Raw genomic sequence first — 18,976 nt, 5'->3', positions numbered from 1 at the left:
AAAAATTAAAAAAAATAAAAGGTGAAGAAATTAAAATAATAATAATTAACATTTCATAAATTATTTCAAATAAAATAAGTAAAAATCAAAAGAATGAGGACCAAATTTGATAGATAGAAAATTTCAATAAAAAAATGATAAGGAAAAAGCAAATAGCAAATAGCAATTATAAAAATAAGAACCAAAATTAATATAAAAATTAAATTTTAAGATATGAAATTGAAAAATAAATATTCAAAACAAATTATATATAGCAATCAAAAGTTTGAGGATCAAATTTGATATAATCAGCAAATAATGATGAATTTTTTTTCATTATAATATATATTCATACATAGCTTATTTTATAAAATATAACTATATATGTCATATCATATTATATAGAAATAAGCTTGCGAAATATTTTTTTAAGTAAAACCTATTACTATATTTTTTTTCAATTTTAAAAGCTTAAAATAAGTTTTTTTTTCAAATTTATCCATATGTAACAAATATAATTAAATACTAATCATGAATTAATAAAAAAAAATAAAACAAGTACATCTACAAATATAGCAAAATAAAATAATAATTGTGGCAAAAAAATATGTACAATGAAAGAAAAGGAAAGTGTTTTCCGGTTCTTATCAAAAGGAAAACACTTTCCTTTGTTGAAGTTGTATTTTTTTTGTTGACTGGAATTAAGTTTCCGTTGACTAGTTTTCCATGTTGTTGCCAAACATGGGAAAACAAGAAAAATAAATTCCAAGAATTCACTTTCCTGCAATCAAACACAGCCTTAGAGTTTGTTTGAAGCAACGGTGCGATTAAAATTTAATAAAATTTTGATGGAGATTAAAAAGCTCTCAAAGGGACTATTTTGTAGTTTGACCACGAAAGAGAAAAAGGACCTCCCCCGGGGTAGCAGGGCAAGCAACAAAATTCACTCTCTCTCCCTCGATTTCCACGATCTATAAATTCCATTTTCACACTCTCTACTCTCTGTCTCCCCTTCCCTTTTTTGCCCTTAGAAACACTAATTCTCCCAATTTCTTATCTTCATTTCGATTGAAAAATAATAATAATCAATTTCTAGGGTTAGGGTTATCAAAACAGCCAAATTGAATAATATCTCTCCTGCTTTGCCGTCTCCTTCGTGAAGGAGAGGGGACTATGGGAGGCGGTAATGGAGATGTAGAAGGAGGCAATAACGATACCGACGGTGGAGATGACGAAGTCAATGTCAACATCAGATGTTCCAACGGCTCAAAATTCACTGTCAAAATTAGCTTGTCGTCAACCGTTGATTCGTTTAAGCAGCTTATCGCGAATCAGTGTGATGTGCCGTCTGATCAACAGCGATTGATTTATAAGGGTCGGATCTTAAAGGATGATCAAACTCTACAAAGCTATGGTAATAAAATTAAAAGCCAATAATCATTTTCATTATTATTATTATAATTATATTCCTTTTTAATTTTGATTAATTTCTTAAATTTTTTGGTAATCTAAAATTATTGATCTGGATAATTAATTGATTATTTAACTGTTTAATGGGATTAAGTAGCTAGCATTTCAGATTGGTAGTTGTTGAGGTACGGAAATACGATGCTGGCCGGAGGTGACATTATTTATAGGAATTGTTGACGGGTTTTTGGTGTTAGTAAATAAAATGTTGCATTTTTTGATGCGAATGCTGGTACTCAACTTGACGTCGCTGTTCTTTAATGGTTGATAGGCTTGGAGGCAGATCATGCTGTCCACTTGGTTCGTGGGTTTGCACCATCTGCACCAGTCAATGCAACTGCTGCAACCAATACTGGAGGTTCGAATACTGCTCCGACCAATACTAGAGCTGCTGGCTCTACTGATGATGGAGAACTCGGAGGATCTGGTTTTGGATCACTGTTTCCAGGACTTGGTTTAAATGGCTTGGGGGGCAGTGGTGGTTTGCTTGGAGCTGGACTTCCAGAGTTTGAACAAGTGCAGCAACAGCTGACTCAGAACCCCAACATCATGAGAGACATAATGAACACGCCTGTTGTTCAGAACCTAATGAATAACCCTGAAATCATGCGGAACTTGCTAATGAACAACCCTCAAATGCGTGAAATAATTGACCGAAATCCTGAGCTGGCACATATACTTAATGATCCTAGCACTCTTCGTCAAACACTTGAAGCTGCACGAAACCCAGAGCTCATGCGTGAGATGATGCGCAACACAGATAGAGCTATGAGCAACATTGAATCTTCTCCTGAGGGATTCAACATGCTGAGGCGCATGTATGAAACTGTTCAAGAGCCATTTCTTAATGCAACTACAATGGCTGGAAATGCTGGAGGCGATAGTGCAAACCCATTTGCAGCTCTTTTAGGGACCCAAACTGGGAACCAGGCCAGAGATGGATCAACTAATTTGTCAACCACTAGTTCTGAAACCACCACTGGTTCTCCTGCTCCAAATACCAACCCACTTCCCAACCCTTGGAGCAGTAAGCTCTCTCTCTCTCTTTCTCTTCTTACCATATTGAAGCTATTTAGGAGGAGGTTAGATTGAGCAGTTTAGTTTAATCATATGTGCGGTGTATGTTATTCTGCACCTTGCTCACCTCTATCTCCCCTTCTTGTATTCTTTTTAACCTGATAACGTGTGAAATTCACTATGTTAGAAATCGCAATTACTGATACTTTTCTGTAACATTTCAGTTTGTATATGAAAAAATTACATACCAATGCAAGAGGCACAACTTGTTTGTTGCTAGTCAGTGTGTTGTATGGATCCTTTTCTTGTCAATCTAAAACTATTTACAAGTTAACTTGTTGATTTTTTTAACAGCTTGATAAGAGGAATTTCAACTTTTGTGGTCTTAAAAGTAAATATTTTCTTGCTTCATTTATGCTTTGTTTTCATAATGCAGATTATATGTTAATTGCTTGTTTTAATTAACTGTACACTCTGTATAAATCTGACAGGTGGAGGTGCCCAAACTAACACCACAAGGTCGAATCCCACCAGTGATACTAGGCCACAGGCACCTACTGGGCTAGGTGGACTTGGTCTCCCTGATCTTGACAATATGTTTAGTGCTATGCCAGATGCTGCTATGGTGAGCCAGTTGATGCAAAATCCAGCTATTTCACAAATGATGCAAAGCTTCATGTCCAGCCCTCAGTACATGAACCAGGTATAAATTTATCATGTTGCTTGGTAAAACTCATGTGGGTGAAATTTCCTTCTTACTAATATCAATCAAGTTTCAGATTCTTGGTATGAATCCCCAACTCCGTAGCATGCTTGATTCCAATCCTCAACTAAGAGAAATGATGCAAAACCCAGAATTTCTTCGTCAATTGACGTCTCCTGAGACAATGCAGGTATAAGAACTTTACAGCTGTTTGTGCACGCCCTTAGATTCTCCCCTCTCTAATGAACACATGTAGATGCCTGCAAAGAACTTGTGCAAAACACCCCCCTACCCCCCCACCACACACACACACACCACTGCCGGCGCCACAGCCACAGCCACAGCCACAGCCACAGCCACAGCCACTACCACAACCAAACTATAGGCTTGGAAGCAAGTAGACATTGAGTATTATATGCTTCTTCATGCTGTTCATGGGCATTTGCAATTTTTTGTCGGTCAATAGCTTTAACTAGTGGCTTAATAGCAACAAATATTTTTTTTTTGTGAATTATATTTAATCTGGAAAAGAGTGCCCATACAGTTTTCAAAAGTAAGCTTAAGCCATTATTTGATTTCTCTTCTTGCAGCAACTTTTGACTTTCCAGCAATCTCTTATGTCTCAACTTGGTCAGCGACAGTCAACCCAGTAAGTGATGGTGCAATTTATTTTCTTAGTTTGTCTATAAGTCGCGTGGGGTAGCTATGGTTTTAGATTTCATATTGATTAGTAGCTGTCAGTAGCTTCTTTTTTGGTTGGCTAACTAGATGCTCCATTGCAGGGCACAAGGTCAGACTGGTGCTGGTACAGGTATTGAAGATATCACCTATAATATACTGTGTCTTTTCTTTTGGTTGAAACTATGTCTTGTGATTACTTTTGATATGTTTTTTTTCCCTTTCAACTGTCTTTACATGATTCAAACTGCAAATTGTCTGGTAGGCAGGCCTTAATTTAGAAATTTTTAAAATTGGCTTAATATCTTTGTCATTGTTTCATTAACAGCATAGTTTTCCGTCATTTGAATTCTTTAATTTCTGAAATATTAGGCAGCAGAGGATTTTATTTCTTATTTTTAAGGAAATTGACAGCATTAAAATTTTAGCATGTGATGTCTCAACATTTCTCTGTGTCCATGTCAAACTCTTCGGGGCTTGCATATGATGTACGTGAAAGATTCTGTGAACTTGTAGTGGCTTTTCTGGTGTTATAAATATGAAGAACACAGGTTATTTTCTAACAAAGAGAAATATGATAAAACACAAGTGAGCAACCTTTGAGTTTATTTACTTTTTAGTTTTTATCAGTAAAAAGGATATATGTTAGCTATTATGCAAGAAATGTGAGTATATTAGGTCCATCATAATGAATTACCTGCAGTTTTAAAAGGATAGATGTTAGCTATTATGCAAGAAATGTGAGTATATTAGGTCCATCATAATGAATTACCTGCAGTTTTAAAAGGATATATGTTAGCTATTATGCAAGAAATGTGAGTATATTAGGTCCATCATAATGAACCTGCGGTTTGAGAATTCTATCTTTCGCTCATAGCTGCACCATAAATGGTTAATACATCTGTTGTGTTAATGCCTTTGATTGCTCTGGGGTCCATGTTGGATCCACAACTGTAGCTTAAATGTTAAACCTCATTTGTGGGCGTCCATGGTTATAGTGGACTCTTCTCTCACATATTTCCCTCTCAGGATCCTCCCAATAAGGAGAAAAAAGGAGCTCTCCTTTTGTCTTGAGAGGATTATTTGTTCAATTATGGTTTTGTACTGTTGCCGCATTTGCAGGAACAACCAACAATGCTGGTTTGGAGATGTTAATGAATATGTTTGGTGGGCTTGGGGCTGGCAGCCTGGCTGTTCCCAACAGATCAAATGGTTACTATTCCTTCCGTGTTTTTTTTTTCTTTTTCGGGTTTTGTAATGTTGCTATTAAGTTTTGTCTGCTTTGCACTCATTACATTCTGCATACCCAGTGCCCCCAGAAGAACTATATGCGACCCAGTTGTCACAGCTTCAAGAAATGGGTTTCTTTGACACACAAGAGAATATACGAGCACTAATTGCAACTGCAGGGAATGTCCATGCTGCAGTGGAGCGACTTTTGGGAAGCACTGGTCAATAGTTGATTCATACTCCATCTTTTTACGTGGTTAGTGTCGAGTTGGTCAGTTTATGACATGAGTTACCTTCAAGCCCGCAGTTTTCAGTATGAATAAGTTCAATTATGGTAGTAAAGGGCTGTGAACGATCTCTGTGTGCCTATGATTGTTGGATAATCCCATTTCTTCTCTGTCTCTTGTGAGGTGTCAGGCTGCAAGTGTCATTGTACATACCTTATATTACGATTTGTCATATGAATTGTTTGAAAATCTTCTTGGGACGCGAGGAATTCACAGCCCTACCATCCCTATTCTATCTTTTCTTCACTTATTTCCTAATGAATTTCATTTGTTGGGAGTATTTAGTGCCCGTCTAAATTTTACATGTGTTTCCTAATCTAGGCCCGTGGTGTGCAACAAAGACACTGCTAAGGTAGTTTTGGTGACGGTAGAAGGAAGTGAATGCAGGAAGGAGACCCGTGTTGCGTCTGTGACAGTAATGAAATCCGCAAGGATAGGAGCCCGTGTTACGCGGTGGCCTGCTCAAAAATTTATTTGAACTGAAAAAACCCCACCCAGGCCTGTTAAAAAAAATTGAACAAAATATAAAGAATGTCTTTCCGCAGCAATTTTTTTTTTTACCAAAACAAAAAACCAAAATTCTAAGATTATAATTTTTTTAAATTATTCTTTATTTAATTAAATAACATACGAGTTGGGTATATCAAGATTATTTTAAATTATGATAGATTCACAAATATCAAAATGAAATGATATAACTCAATTTAAAATAAATAAAATATAAAATTAAAAAAACAAATCACCAATAAAAAATAAAAATAAAAAAAACAAAAACAAAAACTAAAACAAAAAGCTCATGGGTGTGCTTGGCCCAATGCGCCTTGACCTATTTAATATTTTTCTTTTAGAGATGGATGGATGATGCTTGTTTTTTTTTATAAGAAAACAGTAGACAACCTGTCCATTACTGTAATAGTTTCTAGCCATTACAGGTGGTCGGATAATCAGATAGCCATCTCCTAGATATAAAAAAAACCCTCTTTGACCCATTTTTTTAAAAAAAAATTTAGCAAAAAAAAAACCCAAGAAACATCCCAAGAAGTTCAAAAACCTAATTTTGGTATTAAATCACTATTTAATTGGTTAAAAAACAAAAAAATAACCCAATTAAAAAATAAATCTTAAAGGTTGATCTAATTTTTTGAACAAAATAAAAGGCAAAAGAGACTTAAATGGAACTCTCTTTATAAAATAAAATCTACAAACAACAAGAAAGACGAGTCTTACCACTTAAAAATATCAGTTTCTAAACTTTCTTAACCTGACCACTCTCTTTCCTCCCCTTCTTCTATCATGAAAAAAATAATTTTGGAACAAAATGTAAAAATCTCATAAAGAGACACTAAAATTAAAAAAAACAAAAAAAAACTTTTAGTACTAAAAATACTAAAAACAGGCCTCAACTACAGTAAAAACAATAATCACCAGGGATTTTGCTCAATGAAAAAAAAACTCACGATACTATTACAATCTATAATAATCTTGTGAGTGTACAATAAAATCCAAAAACATGAAGAAAATTAAGTTTAGATTAAAATGTAAAAACTCATAAAGAGGGCTTAAGATCAAAAAAACATTTGAGGGACTAAAAATGTTGTTCAATTATCAAATTTAATTCTTGAGATAAATTGGAACAAATCATAAATCCAAACCTTCAAAAAACTAAAATTAGAAGGATCAAATAAAAATAAATTAAGTGAAAAAAAACTAAAAAGATAAAAAAAAACACTTATAACACAATCACGTCCAAGAATTAATTTAGTTTTATTTGTAATTGTAATTTGCAGTTACATAATGAAGAAGAAATTATTTCATTATGCATGCTTGCAAAATCAACTTTTGGTCCTTAGGAAGTGTGATATCATAAACATTTCTTTTTTTCCTGGAGTCTGGAATAATTAATTAATAGGATAAATCATATTTCGCATTTATTGATTCAGAAATATTGTTTCATTTCTGATCATATAGCTTGAAATTTCTGTTCATATAGTCTTTACGTTTTATGAACAAGTCCACACACACACACACACACACATTATAAGCTCCTTCTTTCACGTTTCGTGGGTGTGTGCCATTTTGGATCAAATGATGAGAAATTAATAAAGCTACGAAATTTTAATATTTACTTTTGAAAACATATTAAAAACACAATCCATTTCTCATAATTAAATTGTGTTTTTATTATGGGTTTTATATATATGGAGTACTTAATTTATAAGGAAGGAATTCATAATTAATAAAGGAGAGGGAACGAGATATCAAATATATTCAATTTGATATATAATTATTTTTAATTTTTATTTAAGATACATAATCCATTTCTCAATTTCATATATTATTTTCTTATTAACTTTTGTTAGACGTGGGATGGTGTTCTAAAACAACAATTATACTGTTTATTAATTTGTTGAATGTTTTTATTAGTGGACCGACCAATAGAGAGTTGTATTGCTAATTTAATTTGCCCAGTACTATAAGTGATTTAATTAAAAATCTCATACGAATGGAATTCAGATCAGTGTACGTAGTAGTACTGTTAATTTTTCCAGATACATCCCTTGAGCAAGTGAGTGTGGATTGTTGCTTGACTCTTGAACTTGCAATTAACACCACTCTAACTAATTGTGTTGAATTTTTAATTTTTAGTTAGAGAAGAATTAGGGATGATAGAATTTAAATTTATGATTATTTGGTTATTAAATTTGATAATTGAAAATAAGTTCCGTATATATAAAAAACTCTAGATCATATGGTTAGATATATGTTAATATATTTTTTACATTTCAGATTGTTTTCTTTAACATTTTCACTATAATTAATTTTTTTTATTGTTTTCTTGATTTTTTTTAATTTCATTTCTTATTATTTTATTTCATTTAATTTTTATACTAGGTTTGATACTCATTCTTTTTATTTTTTTAATTTTTTTATCCCTTTCTTGATTAATTTTATTTTTCATTGTTTTTTTATGAAAATTTGTCCTCATTCATTTGATTATTCTTTGTTTTGTTTTTTTTTTAAATTTTGAGTTTTTGGATAATTGAGAATTTCGCTTCATGATTTTTTTTTTTGTGTTTGCCTTCTACAAAGTAATCTCGGTCTCAAAACCCAGGTCATGTGTTTCAAAGATTAGCCTGATTTTACTTTGATCTTTTTAGTTTTTTTTTTTAATTTTATCCTTCTATATTAGGTTATTGGGCGTGCCTTGAGTTTCATGGTTTTTTTTTTTTAATTTTCTTTCTATGGAGGATTATCTCGATCTCATATCTAGAATTGCAAATTAATCAAGTTAACCCGAGTTGATTTTAGTTTTTTTTAATTGTTTTTCCTTTCATCATTTAGTTTGTTCGAGAATTGATTCTTATTTTTTTTATTTAATTGCTTTTGTATAGGGTCATCCCGACCTCGTATCAGGCTATAAAATTGATAAGTTTACTCGGGTAAAGTCTTTTTATTTATTTATTTATTTATTATCCTTCACGTTCTTTATTTTCCACATTGTGCTCTTGATTTACTGATCTTTATTGACGGCCTGATTAGATGGTCTAACATCAAGAGTTCTAGACCTATAATCACATGGTCTCCCCTTGAACCTTATGTGCTAAAATGGAACGTGGATGGATCTTCTATTAGCAAGCCTGGTTAAATGTGCAGGTATTAATGGGGTTCTTAATTCCTGATAAAAAAAGGATTGGTACGTATCAGGTATTTTCTCTTTTCCAGTCGAGATCAAAGAATCTAATGAAGCTGAGTAGTTAGCAGTGATTAAAGCTTTAGAATATCTTCATCTATAGTAAAGTTGTTTGGTGTGGGAATTATAATTGAATCTCCAGTACTTCCTCCATTAGGCAGTACTGGAGATTCCATGAGCTCTTCATTCTGGGTGCGGTGCTCGTTCCTCTCATACCTTAAGGGATGCTAATCACATGGCTGATGGACTTGCTAAACGAAGTGTCTCTAGAAATTACGAGTTTGCGATTTTGCTGAGGAAGATACTGATATAACTCTTGAAGAAGCTGATTGATATTGGCATCTAGGACGATACAGAGGCAGGGGCTGGGTCTTTGATTGTCTTGTTTGATCTTTTGAGCTATCTAGGGCATTGCGTGCATGGTTAATTCTTTGTTGCTTTTCTGTTTTTACTGCCTTGCATACCCATCTGGTCTCTGTTTTGCCCTTTATAGGTTTAATTTATTTTGATTATAAAAAAGGGTACCATTTTACTTTAAAAAATAAAACAAATAATTATTAATTCATAATAAATAAACAGCTATAAACTATTAAATAGATTTATATACATGTATTGCACTTTAAAAAATCATCCTATCCTTTTATAATTTAACTAATTGTTAGGCAATTAATATTAGTGGAATTTCAATTATTTTTTTTCTTACCTTATAAAAGAATCTTTTTTTTAAGTTGTTAAAAAGTCATTTTTAAGTGGTTACAAATATAAGTTTAAACTAAAAAGTGTTTTTACTTAGTGCTATCATAAAATGTGTCTTATTGCTTTGTAAACTTGGTGGTATTAAAATTGTAATGAATTTAAGTAACCATATCAAGCAAGATATTTATAACTTGAATAAATACTAGTGTATTATATAATATAATGTTGAATATATATTCAGCATTAAATTATATATATAACGAGTGGATTATACTTGCTATATATATAATGTACTGCCGAATACCACTCTTTATATATATAATGTAGTGCCGACATTATATATATAACGAGTATAATCCACTCGTTATATATATATAATCCACTCGTTATATATATAATGTACTGCCGAATATATATTCGGCACTACATTATATATATAATCATATCAAGCAATCTATAAATATCAATGATATTTATAATTTAAATAAATACTAGTGCATTATATAATGTAGCGCTGAATATATATTCGGCGCTACATTATATATATAGACATATCTAGCAATCTATAAGTGATATTTATAACTTGAATAAATACTAGTGCATTATATAATGTAATGTTGAATATATATTCGGCACTATATTATATAACCTGCTTGTATAACCTATTTGTTTGAGATTTTTTATGAATACTTGATTTATAAAATCTAACAACTGAAATATTTGATAAGTGATGTCATGAAAAATTTTTGAATTCGTGATGAAATCTATTAATGATCAAAATATTTGATAAGTGATGTAATAAAAATGTTTTGATAAGATTAACATGGCTTAAAAGGAAATTAACAACTATATTAGATTTGTGTCTTCTAGATAGATATCGAAATTACTTATCAATGCATGAATAAAATCCAATATTGAAATATTTGGTAGGTAATGTTGTGGAAATTTTGGATAAGATTAGCATGACTAAAAAGGCAATTCACAACTATACTAAATTTGTATTTTCTAGTTTTATTTTTCCTAAAATGGTCTCATAAAAAATCTAAAATGAGTGAATTATTTAGTGTATTGCTAATTTTACCGAATTCATATATTGAAATCTTGTTTGTTAACGAATGAAATTCGATGATTGATATATTCGAAAAATAATGTCGTTCAAACTTTTTGATAAGATAATCACAATGGAAAAGGTAATTCATATAAATACTAAATTTTTATTTGGACTACCAAATAGGCATAAAATATTAAAGTTAAAAAATCAAACTTTTCCTATTTTGATTAATTCGCACACCTATGACCAGCAGGATACAACTTTTCATGACCAACACCATCAAGGGCACATTCGTAAATTAATAAACCAGTGAGGCACCAACGTTATAGTTTCCCTCCTCTTCGAAATGCCACCAATTTCCACCCCCTCACTACCAAGAATACACCACATCATTACCGTCCAATACACTAACATAAACCACGTGTACGTCCAGAAATAAAGAATCACATCATTTAACCATAGACCTAAACAGTACCATAACATGAAGGGACACCAAAGGTAACTGTAACTAACTGCCATTTTAAATATTTTTTTGCCTCCACAACTCTTTAAATACGCCTTTGATTTGCTTGATCCTAGCACAACAATTAATCACAAGTAATTAGGCCTTTAATCTCTTTGTTTTTGTTCTTAATCTCATTTTTCTTGATTCACCATGACCAACAACAACAACAACAACAACAACAAGGATGCTGCTGCCATCCCTGATAAGGCCAATGAGCATTCAGAAGCAGCCAACAGCCCTAGAAGAAACCTCAACGATCAAGAGGAGGCTATCGCCCCACCAAGGCCAACAGTCCAACGGTCTACTGTCGAAACCGGTGGACCTTCTTCTGTTTCTGGTCCTGCCAGGCCGGCAGGAACTGAAGTTGGTGCATCTCCTGCTGCCGTGACTTTAACTGGTGGTGCTAGCCCATCAACTCCTGTAAGAATTGGAGGGAGTGGTACTGCTGTTGTTGATCCCAGTACTGTTGCTGCTACTGGAGTGGCTGGAGAAGGGTCGTCCTTGAGAAAACGATCTGGAAAGGGTGAAGAGAGCAGTCCTCATGTGTCCAAGAAGGCTAAAGGAGAGATGGACATTAATCCTGACGCTGAACCGACGTGCTCTACATGTGGCCGAACATTTGCCTCCTGGAAGGCAGTATTTGGTCATATGCGAGCACACCCTGATCGCGGCTGGAGAGGTGCCTTCCCCCCTCCGGAATGGTCTCCAGAAAAGCCTAATGACCAGCAGGGAGATCAAAGTGCTCTACGAAGCCAATTAGCACCAAGGCTGCTAAGTTTGGCAATAGACACTCTAAATCAGATGAAGCACGATCAAGGTCATGAGGCTGGTTCTTCGACAAATCGAAGAAACTTTGATTTGAATACGGAACCACCGAGAGAATCAGAAAGTAATTCTGGATCTTCTTCTCCCCCAAGCGGTGGAAACCGGTTTGATCTTAATAAACCTCCGAAAGCTGATCATAACGATGGCAACGAGGGAGCATCCAAATAAATTATAATTAGGCTGCTCAAAGATGTTTTTAACCTATGTTTTATTACTTCCTTTTAAATCATGCTCATTTGAGTATTAGAGATTTAGAGTTGTAATAAATTATTTGTCCATTTAGTGGAAATATGATCGCATTTAGATATTGTTCTTCATTTTCATTTTCTTTTTCTTTTTGTTTTAATAAACGCTTGAAGGAAATTCTTGTTATATAGATATATAACAAGAATGTTGGGTACTTGTTTTCATTTACTCGATATGGCTTCCTGCAAATTATCTCTTTGTTTTATCTCCCCCTTCCATGCTTTTGTAACAAAAAAGTGTGAATTAAGTGCATTTCTCTTTTCTGTTCTTTCTGTCCAACGTACGTGATGATATTTAAGGAGAGACATCATGTAAAAGATGTTAGGGTTAATTCTTGAAGCATCTTGGTGACTACTCTCTTGTAACTCCACAGTCCACCATACAATAAGCAATATTCTAAATGCTATGATAATTTTACGCCTAAACAAAGAAGTCCCAGATGGATTACTAGCATTACAAATTAAGGGAATTGACTTTTTTCTGAGAAAATTGTGAAGAGTAGTTTCATCTTCTGCTTGTAATTTCTTGAAACCGGCATGCCATGCCAGTCCAACTGGATAAACTGCGTGTTTGAACGTAGAACGACTCGGGAATATCAACAGAATATATAGGTTTTAACTCGAAAACATCTTGTTTGTCAGAGTAGAAATGTGTTCCATTTGATTCGATTCGTGCTATACGCAGGAGCGGTGAAGAGATTAACATCTGGACATTTCAATCACAGTTCTTGATTATACACAGACCTTTTAGACTTTCAAAAGACATTGATCGTTGATTTATCGGCTAACGTTAAGATTTTGATGACAATCTTCATCTTCGTTCTTCATACTTTGTATTTGTCTGTTCTTTTCTTTTCCTCTTGGATATGTTGAAGTTAAATATAATTTTTTTTAAAAATAAAAAATATTTTAAAAAATAATTACTATCATATTTTCAACAATAAAACTTCTTGTTATAAAAAGAAACTATTAATTTCTTACGTGGAGGCATGCTGTTAAAAAAAAAATAACATTTCATTGTGAACATAAATAAATATAACTTCAATAATCACAGTATGTTTAAACAATCATTTATTGACTTATTGATTATCATGGTCATATACACTATATATATTTGTTGATATCTTACAACCCGATCAAAGTTTTCTATTCAATTATGGAAACATAATTGTTTTTTCTTTTTCTTTTAGTTAAAAAAAAATAAAAACTTGATTCAAAATGTTCGAATAGACCGATGTTTTAAAATTCATAAATAGCATCCAAATCTCTCTTCCTTACCTTTATATGTTAAAGACTTAATTATTTCATTAATTAATTTAAAATTTAAAATTATGATTTTACATCACCATCTTACAAACCTCTCACCACTGCATTAATTATGCTCAAGTTCATTAGTTTAATTAGATAAAATGAGAGCATAAATTTTTCTAACTGTGTGGTCAACTAAGTTTTTACATCATGTAAAGAATTATTTTAATTTAAAATTTTAAAATTTTAAGCGAAATATGATAAATAAATTTATATTACTCTTTAATACTATATTACTAAACTAGAATTATCTATACTTGATTAAAAAGTTGATTGTATTCGTTGCTCTAATTAAGCATAGAATCTCTTGAAGCACATCAACACACATGACAACACAATGAATTGCGTTGAAAATACTCTTTACGTACTTTGTGATGATAATGTAATTGTTTAACAATTTATGTTAGGTGGAGAAACATCAACATGACTTTATAAATACTTTTACTAAATTAATTATATTAAAATATTAATAATAATTTTATCGCAAATATGTATTTTAATCAAAAGAGTGATTGATTTAACTAACCAAGAAACCGAAAAAATAATTAGGAACCTTTTTTTTTTTTTTAATTCAAACTCATTTCATTTAAATCCCATATTTTAGCTATAATTAAACACTCCAATCACATTCAATTAACTACAAATTATTGGAAAGAATTCACTTCATTCCCATCAAAATAACCAGATTGAACAAAATGTTTCTTTACATAAAGAGCTCTGCAAAATTATAAGAACAAGCTTTGTTCGATTTTTTATTTTTTGTATTTAGTAGCATAGCTACGCTATCTAGTGACGTTGAATTTACTATATATAATAAGTTAAGCATGCTCAACATTGGTCAAGGAGTTATTTAACTATATTTTATATTACAAGGATTAATTAATTTATTTTAATAAACAAGCTAGATAGATTATTGAATTATAATTAAATATCACAGGCATTCATCAATCCATAACCTAATATATATTTTCATGTACCATATTTTGACACATACATACATATAGAGATAAAACTGCTAATATTTTCTTGTATATGTGTGACTCTCCTAGTGGCTAATAATAGCTCACGTCTCCATGAAAGCCCCTCCAGAAGTGGCAGCAATTATCCAAAAAAAAGAAAAAAAGAAAGAGAGAGAGAGAGAGAGAGAGAGAGAGAGACAATAAGCTTAGTAATCCAAAAAAAAACAATTCAAGGTCCGAAACCATCCTCTGCCATAAGACCATAAGCTCATCTGGGTGAGGTTACATGAGAGCACAAAAATAAGAGATAAAGAATTGCCAATGCATGACGTTCTCATAAAAAAAAAATATTAAATAAACTTACTATTATCCTCATCTCATTAATTCTTCTTCTTGTTTGTTTTAGAGAATTCTCTTGTCATTTTACTGGACCTGCTAGAAGAATTGCCAATGCATGACCATAAGAGTGTTTTTCCACCTTCCACTCTTCACTTACCTCTCTTTCTCGTCTAAATCTTTCCATTTTCTCTCTTACACGAGACATCATGGATCCTTACAAGGTTCTTATTCTACCTCTCTCCCTCTTCAAACAAATTCATGTCTCTGCTTAATACAAGAAAAAAAATGATGTGTTTAATTTACTGGTCTGAAATTCACATATATTCCTGTTAATATGTTTCAAACTCTCTTTGATTTTCGTTGTTGGGTACTCTATACAGTTTTGATGTCTCTTTTTGATGCGTTTTCATGATGCAGTATCGTCCATCAAGTTCTTACAACTCTCCGTTCTTCACTACAAATTCTGGTGCTCCAGTTTGGAATAATAACTCATCGCTTACTGTTGGTTCCAGAGGTAAAAGTTTGTCATGCTTTGTGGACTTCTTTCATGTCTGAGTTCATTATAGAGTGCTTTAGGTGATGGCTTGAGCTTTAGTGAGGTATTTTTACACCTTTTGGTTGATTTGGGTTTTGTAGTTTCTAATTCAGCTTACTTGCGATGCATTGAAACCAAGTTAGTTTGTGAATACTATGCAAATCTCAGAGTTTGAAGTATAACTTCTCTTTTGAAGGTCCGATTCTGCTTGAGGACTATCATTTGGTGGAGAAACTTGCTAATTTTGACAGGGAAAGAATCCCAGAACGTGTTGTTCATGCTAGAGGTGCGAGTGCTAAAGGGTTTTTTGAAGTGACCAATGATATATCTCATCTCACTTGTGCTGATTTCCTTAGAGCCCCTGGAGTCCAGACCCCTGTTATTGTCAGGTTCTCTACTGTTATCCATGAACGCGGCAGTCCTGAAACTCTAAGAGACCCCAGAGGTTTTGCTGTGAAATTCTACACTAGAGAGGTAACAATATTTTTCTGTTTTTTGTTCAAGGACTTCTTCTTGTTTTTTCTCTTCCTCTTTGTACTGAAAAATCACAGAAGTAGGTAATTGGTATCGTATATTTGTTGGCAGTCTATCATTTATGTTGCATCAATAACTCAGAATGTTCTTGCTGTTATCTTGCCTTTTCATCTTTAAATTTTAAAGGGATGCCCCCCCCCCCCCCCCCCACAATTCATTGTGAGATTCTATCAATATGACATGCTTAATGCATGCGGAGGGTGTTGCTTATGATGTGTTTGTTTATCAATACATGACGGAAAACCTGATCAATGCATATCATAGTAACTTCCCGATGTAGAATTGGAATTGACTGTGCATTTGAAGTTATTGACTGAAAGGTTCAATGAATTTTGTTTCACCGCTCTCACCAGGGAAATTTTGATCTGGTCGGCAACAATTTCCCAGTCTTCTTCATTCGTGATGGGATGAAGTTCCCTGATATGGTTCATGCTCTCAAGCCCAACCCTAAATCACACATTCAGGAAAACTGGAGGATACTTGACTTCTTCTCACACCATCCCGAGAGCTTGCACATGTTCTCCTTCCTGCTTGATGACATTGGTGTTCCACAAGATTACAGGCACATGGAAGGCTCTGGTGTTAACACCTATACTCTAATCAACAAGGCTGGGAAGGCATATTATGTGAAATTCCACTGGAAACCAACATGTGGGGTCAAGTCTTTATTGGAAGACGAGGCCATAAAAGTTGGTGGATCCAATCACAGTCATGCCACACAGGATCTCTATGACTCCATCAAGGCTGGAAACTACCCTGAGTGGAAGCTTTTCATTCAAATAATTGATCCTGCTGATGAAGACAAGTTTGACTTTGACCCACTTGATGTAACCAAGACTTGGCCTGAAGACATCTTGCCTTTGATGCCTGTGGGCCGCTTGGTGTTGAACAAGAATATTGATAACTTCTTTGCGGAGAACGAGCAGCTAGCATTTTGCCCTGCTATTATAGTGCCTGGTATCTACTATTCGGATGATAAGTTGCTGCAAACTAGAATCTTCTCGTATGCTGATACTCAGAGGCACCGCCTTGGGCCAAATTATCTCCAGCTTCCAGCAAATGCTCCAAAGTGTGCTCATCACAACAATCACCATGAAGGTTTCATGAATTTTATGCATAGGGACGAGGAGGTATACTCTCTCTCTCTCTCTCTCTGAGCTCATGTATACGCTAGTTTTTTGGACTTAATGCTATCCTAGGATCATTATCTGATAAGGGCTTGTTTTTAGGTCAATTACTTCCCCTCAAGGTTTGATCCTGTCCGTCATGCTGAGAGATACCCTAATCCTTCTGTCATTCACACTGGCAAGCGTGAGAAGGTTTGTATCTCTATTTCCTTCAGTGTTTTGAATATTGAAGGGTGGTGAGTAGGCTGGTTTTGGGTTAGAATTGAGCTGTGGTTTCAGAGAGCCAGTGAAAATGTATTCCGCGATACCTTCTAACCCTGCAACTGAACTGATGCTTTCATGATACTCTGGGTTGCTTTATCTGTATCAAGAGTGTTAGCTCTTAATTATCCCACTGAACTAATTTATCTTTGTATAATTCTGTGCTGTCCGTCTCTCTTCATTACCACAGTGCATAATTGAGAAGGAGAATAACTTCAAGCAGCCTGGCGAGAGATACCGTTCATTTTCACCAGACAGGTATCCTTATCTTGTGATTTCTGAGACATTCATCATGTTTTAGATTCCAATATAACAAACTAAGTCCTTTGTTCTTTAATTTTCCTTTTTGATTTACTTTTTCAGGAAAGAGCGCTTTGTTCGCCGTTGGGTTGAGGCCTTGTCTGACCCAAGGGTTACATATGAAATCCGCAGTATTTGGATATCATACTGGTCTCAGGTGAAGTTTCCACCCCCATGCAAACATTTATACTCATATCAATCTCCTGATTGGATGAATGAATATTTTTCACTATATATAAAATGCAGGAGTTCTGTGTTGCCATCTACTTTTTTGGTTGATGTTAAGCTGGTTATATAGTTGTATCGCTATAGTTCATTTTAGTTTTCAGATGGCATAAACCAATTATTACTACATTATTTTGTTTGGTTACAGGCTGACAAGTCTCTGGGTCAGAAGCTTGCTTCTCACCTCAATATGAGGCCAAGCATTTGAAGATGTTTCTGGTGCTGAGAGGAGTAAAGAAAGCAAAAATATTTTTTTTCAAGGACTCAAATGGCGACATTTTTCCATTTGGTTGCTGTACCTTTGTATACTGGGTTTAATGTTGTTTTGTGACTTCTTTATGTACTGATTGAAGAGTCTTGTAATAAAATGTTATATTGTGTCATATGAAGTTTTCTGTAATAACAGGTGCTTTACAATAAAAATCCCTGCTGTGTTCTCTATAGATTTCCAAGGGATAAGTAGATTTCCTATGCTCTTCAGTCAGGCCTCTTTTCATATCAGTTTACCCTCTAAATTTGCCGTGTTTTTTTTTTTTTTGGCTGCTTTGTCATAGATGACACCAGGGTATCAAATCTTGTAGGGAAAGTATCAGGTGCAAAATGAGTCACCAGTCTTGACCAGTGTTAAATCAAGACATCATCCGGGACATTGAAAGAAAAAAAGAAGAGACTGCTAGACAGTTGCCGGAGCTGGCCCTGCAGGCTGCAATTCATCACTGGTCCACCAATGTGCTACATTTTGGCAACTCTTAATCACAATTTAAAGTTGAAATCAAATCTTTGGAAATTGTTTCTTTTCGGTGATGAAATCTTTGGAAATTCAGACATACAAAAACCACCACAAGCATACGCACCAATCCCAGCCATAACTGATTTTATTTTGTTGGTGAGGGGGTTAGGATTTGGGGGGGCGCTAAGGAAATGGTGTTCACTCGCCTTTGAAGAATCGAACCCACAGCCTCTCCTCAAAGGAAGAGTACTGCTACCAGTGAAGCCAGAACCCCATTGATGAAC

General features: G+C 33.8%; 3 protein-coding genes across 4 annotated transcripts; all 3 read left to right on the top strand.

The window, feature by feature from the left end:
- Window positions 1-896: 896 nt before the first annotated feature.
- Window positions 897-5,641, top strand: LOC133693937 (ubiquitin domain-containing protein DSK2a-like). Its single transcript, XM_062115323.1, has 8 exons — window positions 897-1,393; window positions 1,718-2,473; window positions 2,955-3,166; window positions 3,243-3,356; window positions 3,757-3,815; window positions 3,949-3,977; window positions 4,967-5,056; window positions 5,155-5,641. Exons 1-8 carry the CDS (start codon window positions 1,153-1,155, stop codon window positions 5,301-5,303), a joined length of 1,650 nt encoding a protein of 549 aa, XP_061971307.1. The 5' UTR covers window positions 897-1,152; the 3' UTR covers window positions 5,304-5,641.
- Window positions 5,642-11,454: 5,813 nt separating this feature from the next.
- LOC133694050 (uncharacterized) lies at window positions 11,455-12,297 on the top strand. The gene has a single exon (XM_062115466.1). The coding sequence runs from the start codon at window positions 11,455-11,457 to the stop codon at window positions 12,295-12,297; it is 843 nt and encodes a 280-aa protein (XP_061971450.1).
- Window positions 12,298-14,790: 2,493 nt separating this feature from the next.
- On the top strand, window positions 14,791-18,345 carry LOC133694976 (catalase-2). 2 transcript variants are annotated; one of them, XM_062116693.1, is made up of 8 exons: window positions 14,791-15,201; window positions 15,398-15,494; window positions 15,712-15,989; window positions 16,403-17,179; window positions 17,279-17,368; window positions 17,628-17,695; window positions 17,801-17,894; window positions 18,111-18,345. In XM_062116693.1, the coding sequence occupies exons 1-8, from the start codon at window positions 15,187-15,189 to the stop codon at window positions 18,168-18,170; spliced, it is 1,479 nt and encodes a 492-aa protein (XP_061972677.1). In that variant the 5' UTR covers window positions 14,791-15,186; the 3' UTR covers window positions 18,171-18,345. The 2 variants fall into 2 exon arrangements, with proteins under 2 accessions (XP_061972677.1, XP_061972676.1); XM_062116692.1 differs by lacking the exon at window positions 18,111-18,345 and having other exon boundaries at window positions 17,801-18,104.
- The last annotated feature ends 631 nt before the right edge of the window (window positions 18,346-18,976 follow it).

Source organism: Populus nigra, chromosome 5 (assembly GCF_951802175.1).
Source record: "Populus nigra chromosome 5, ddPopNigr1.1, whole genome shotgun sequence".
Taxonomy (NCBI): domain Eukaryota; kingdom Viridiplantae; phylum Streptophyta; class Magnoliopsida; order Malpighiales; family Salicaceae; genus Populus; species Populus nigra.
The sequence above is the reverse complement of the archived record's forward strand: the minus strand, read 5'-3'. Positions and strand labels throughout refer to the sequence as shown.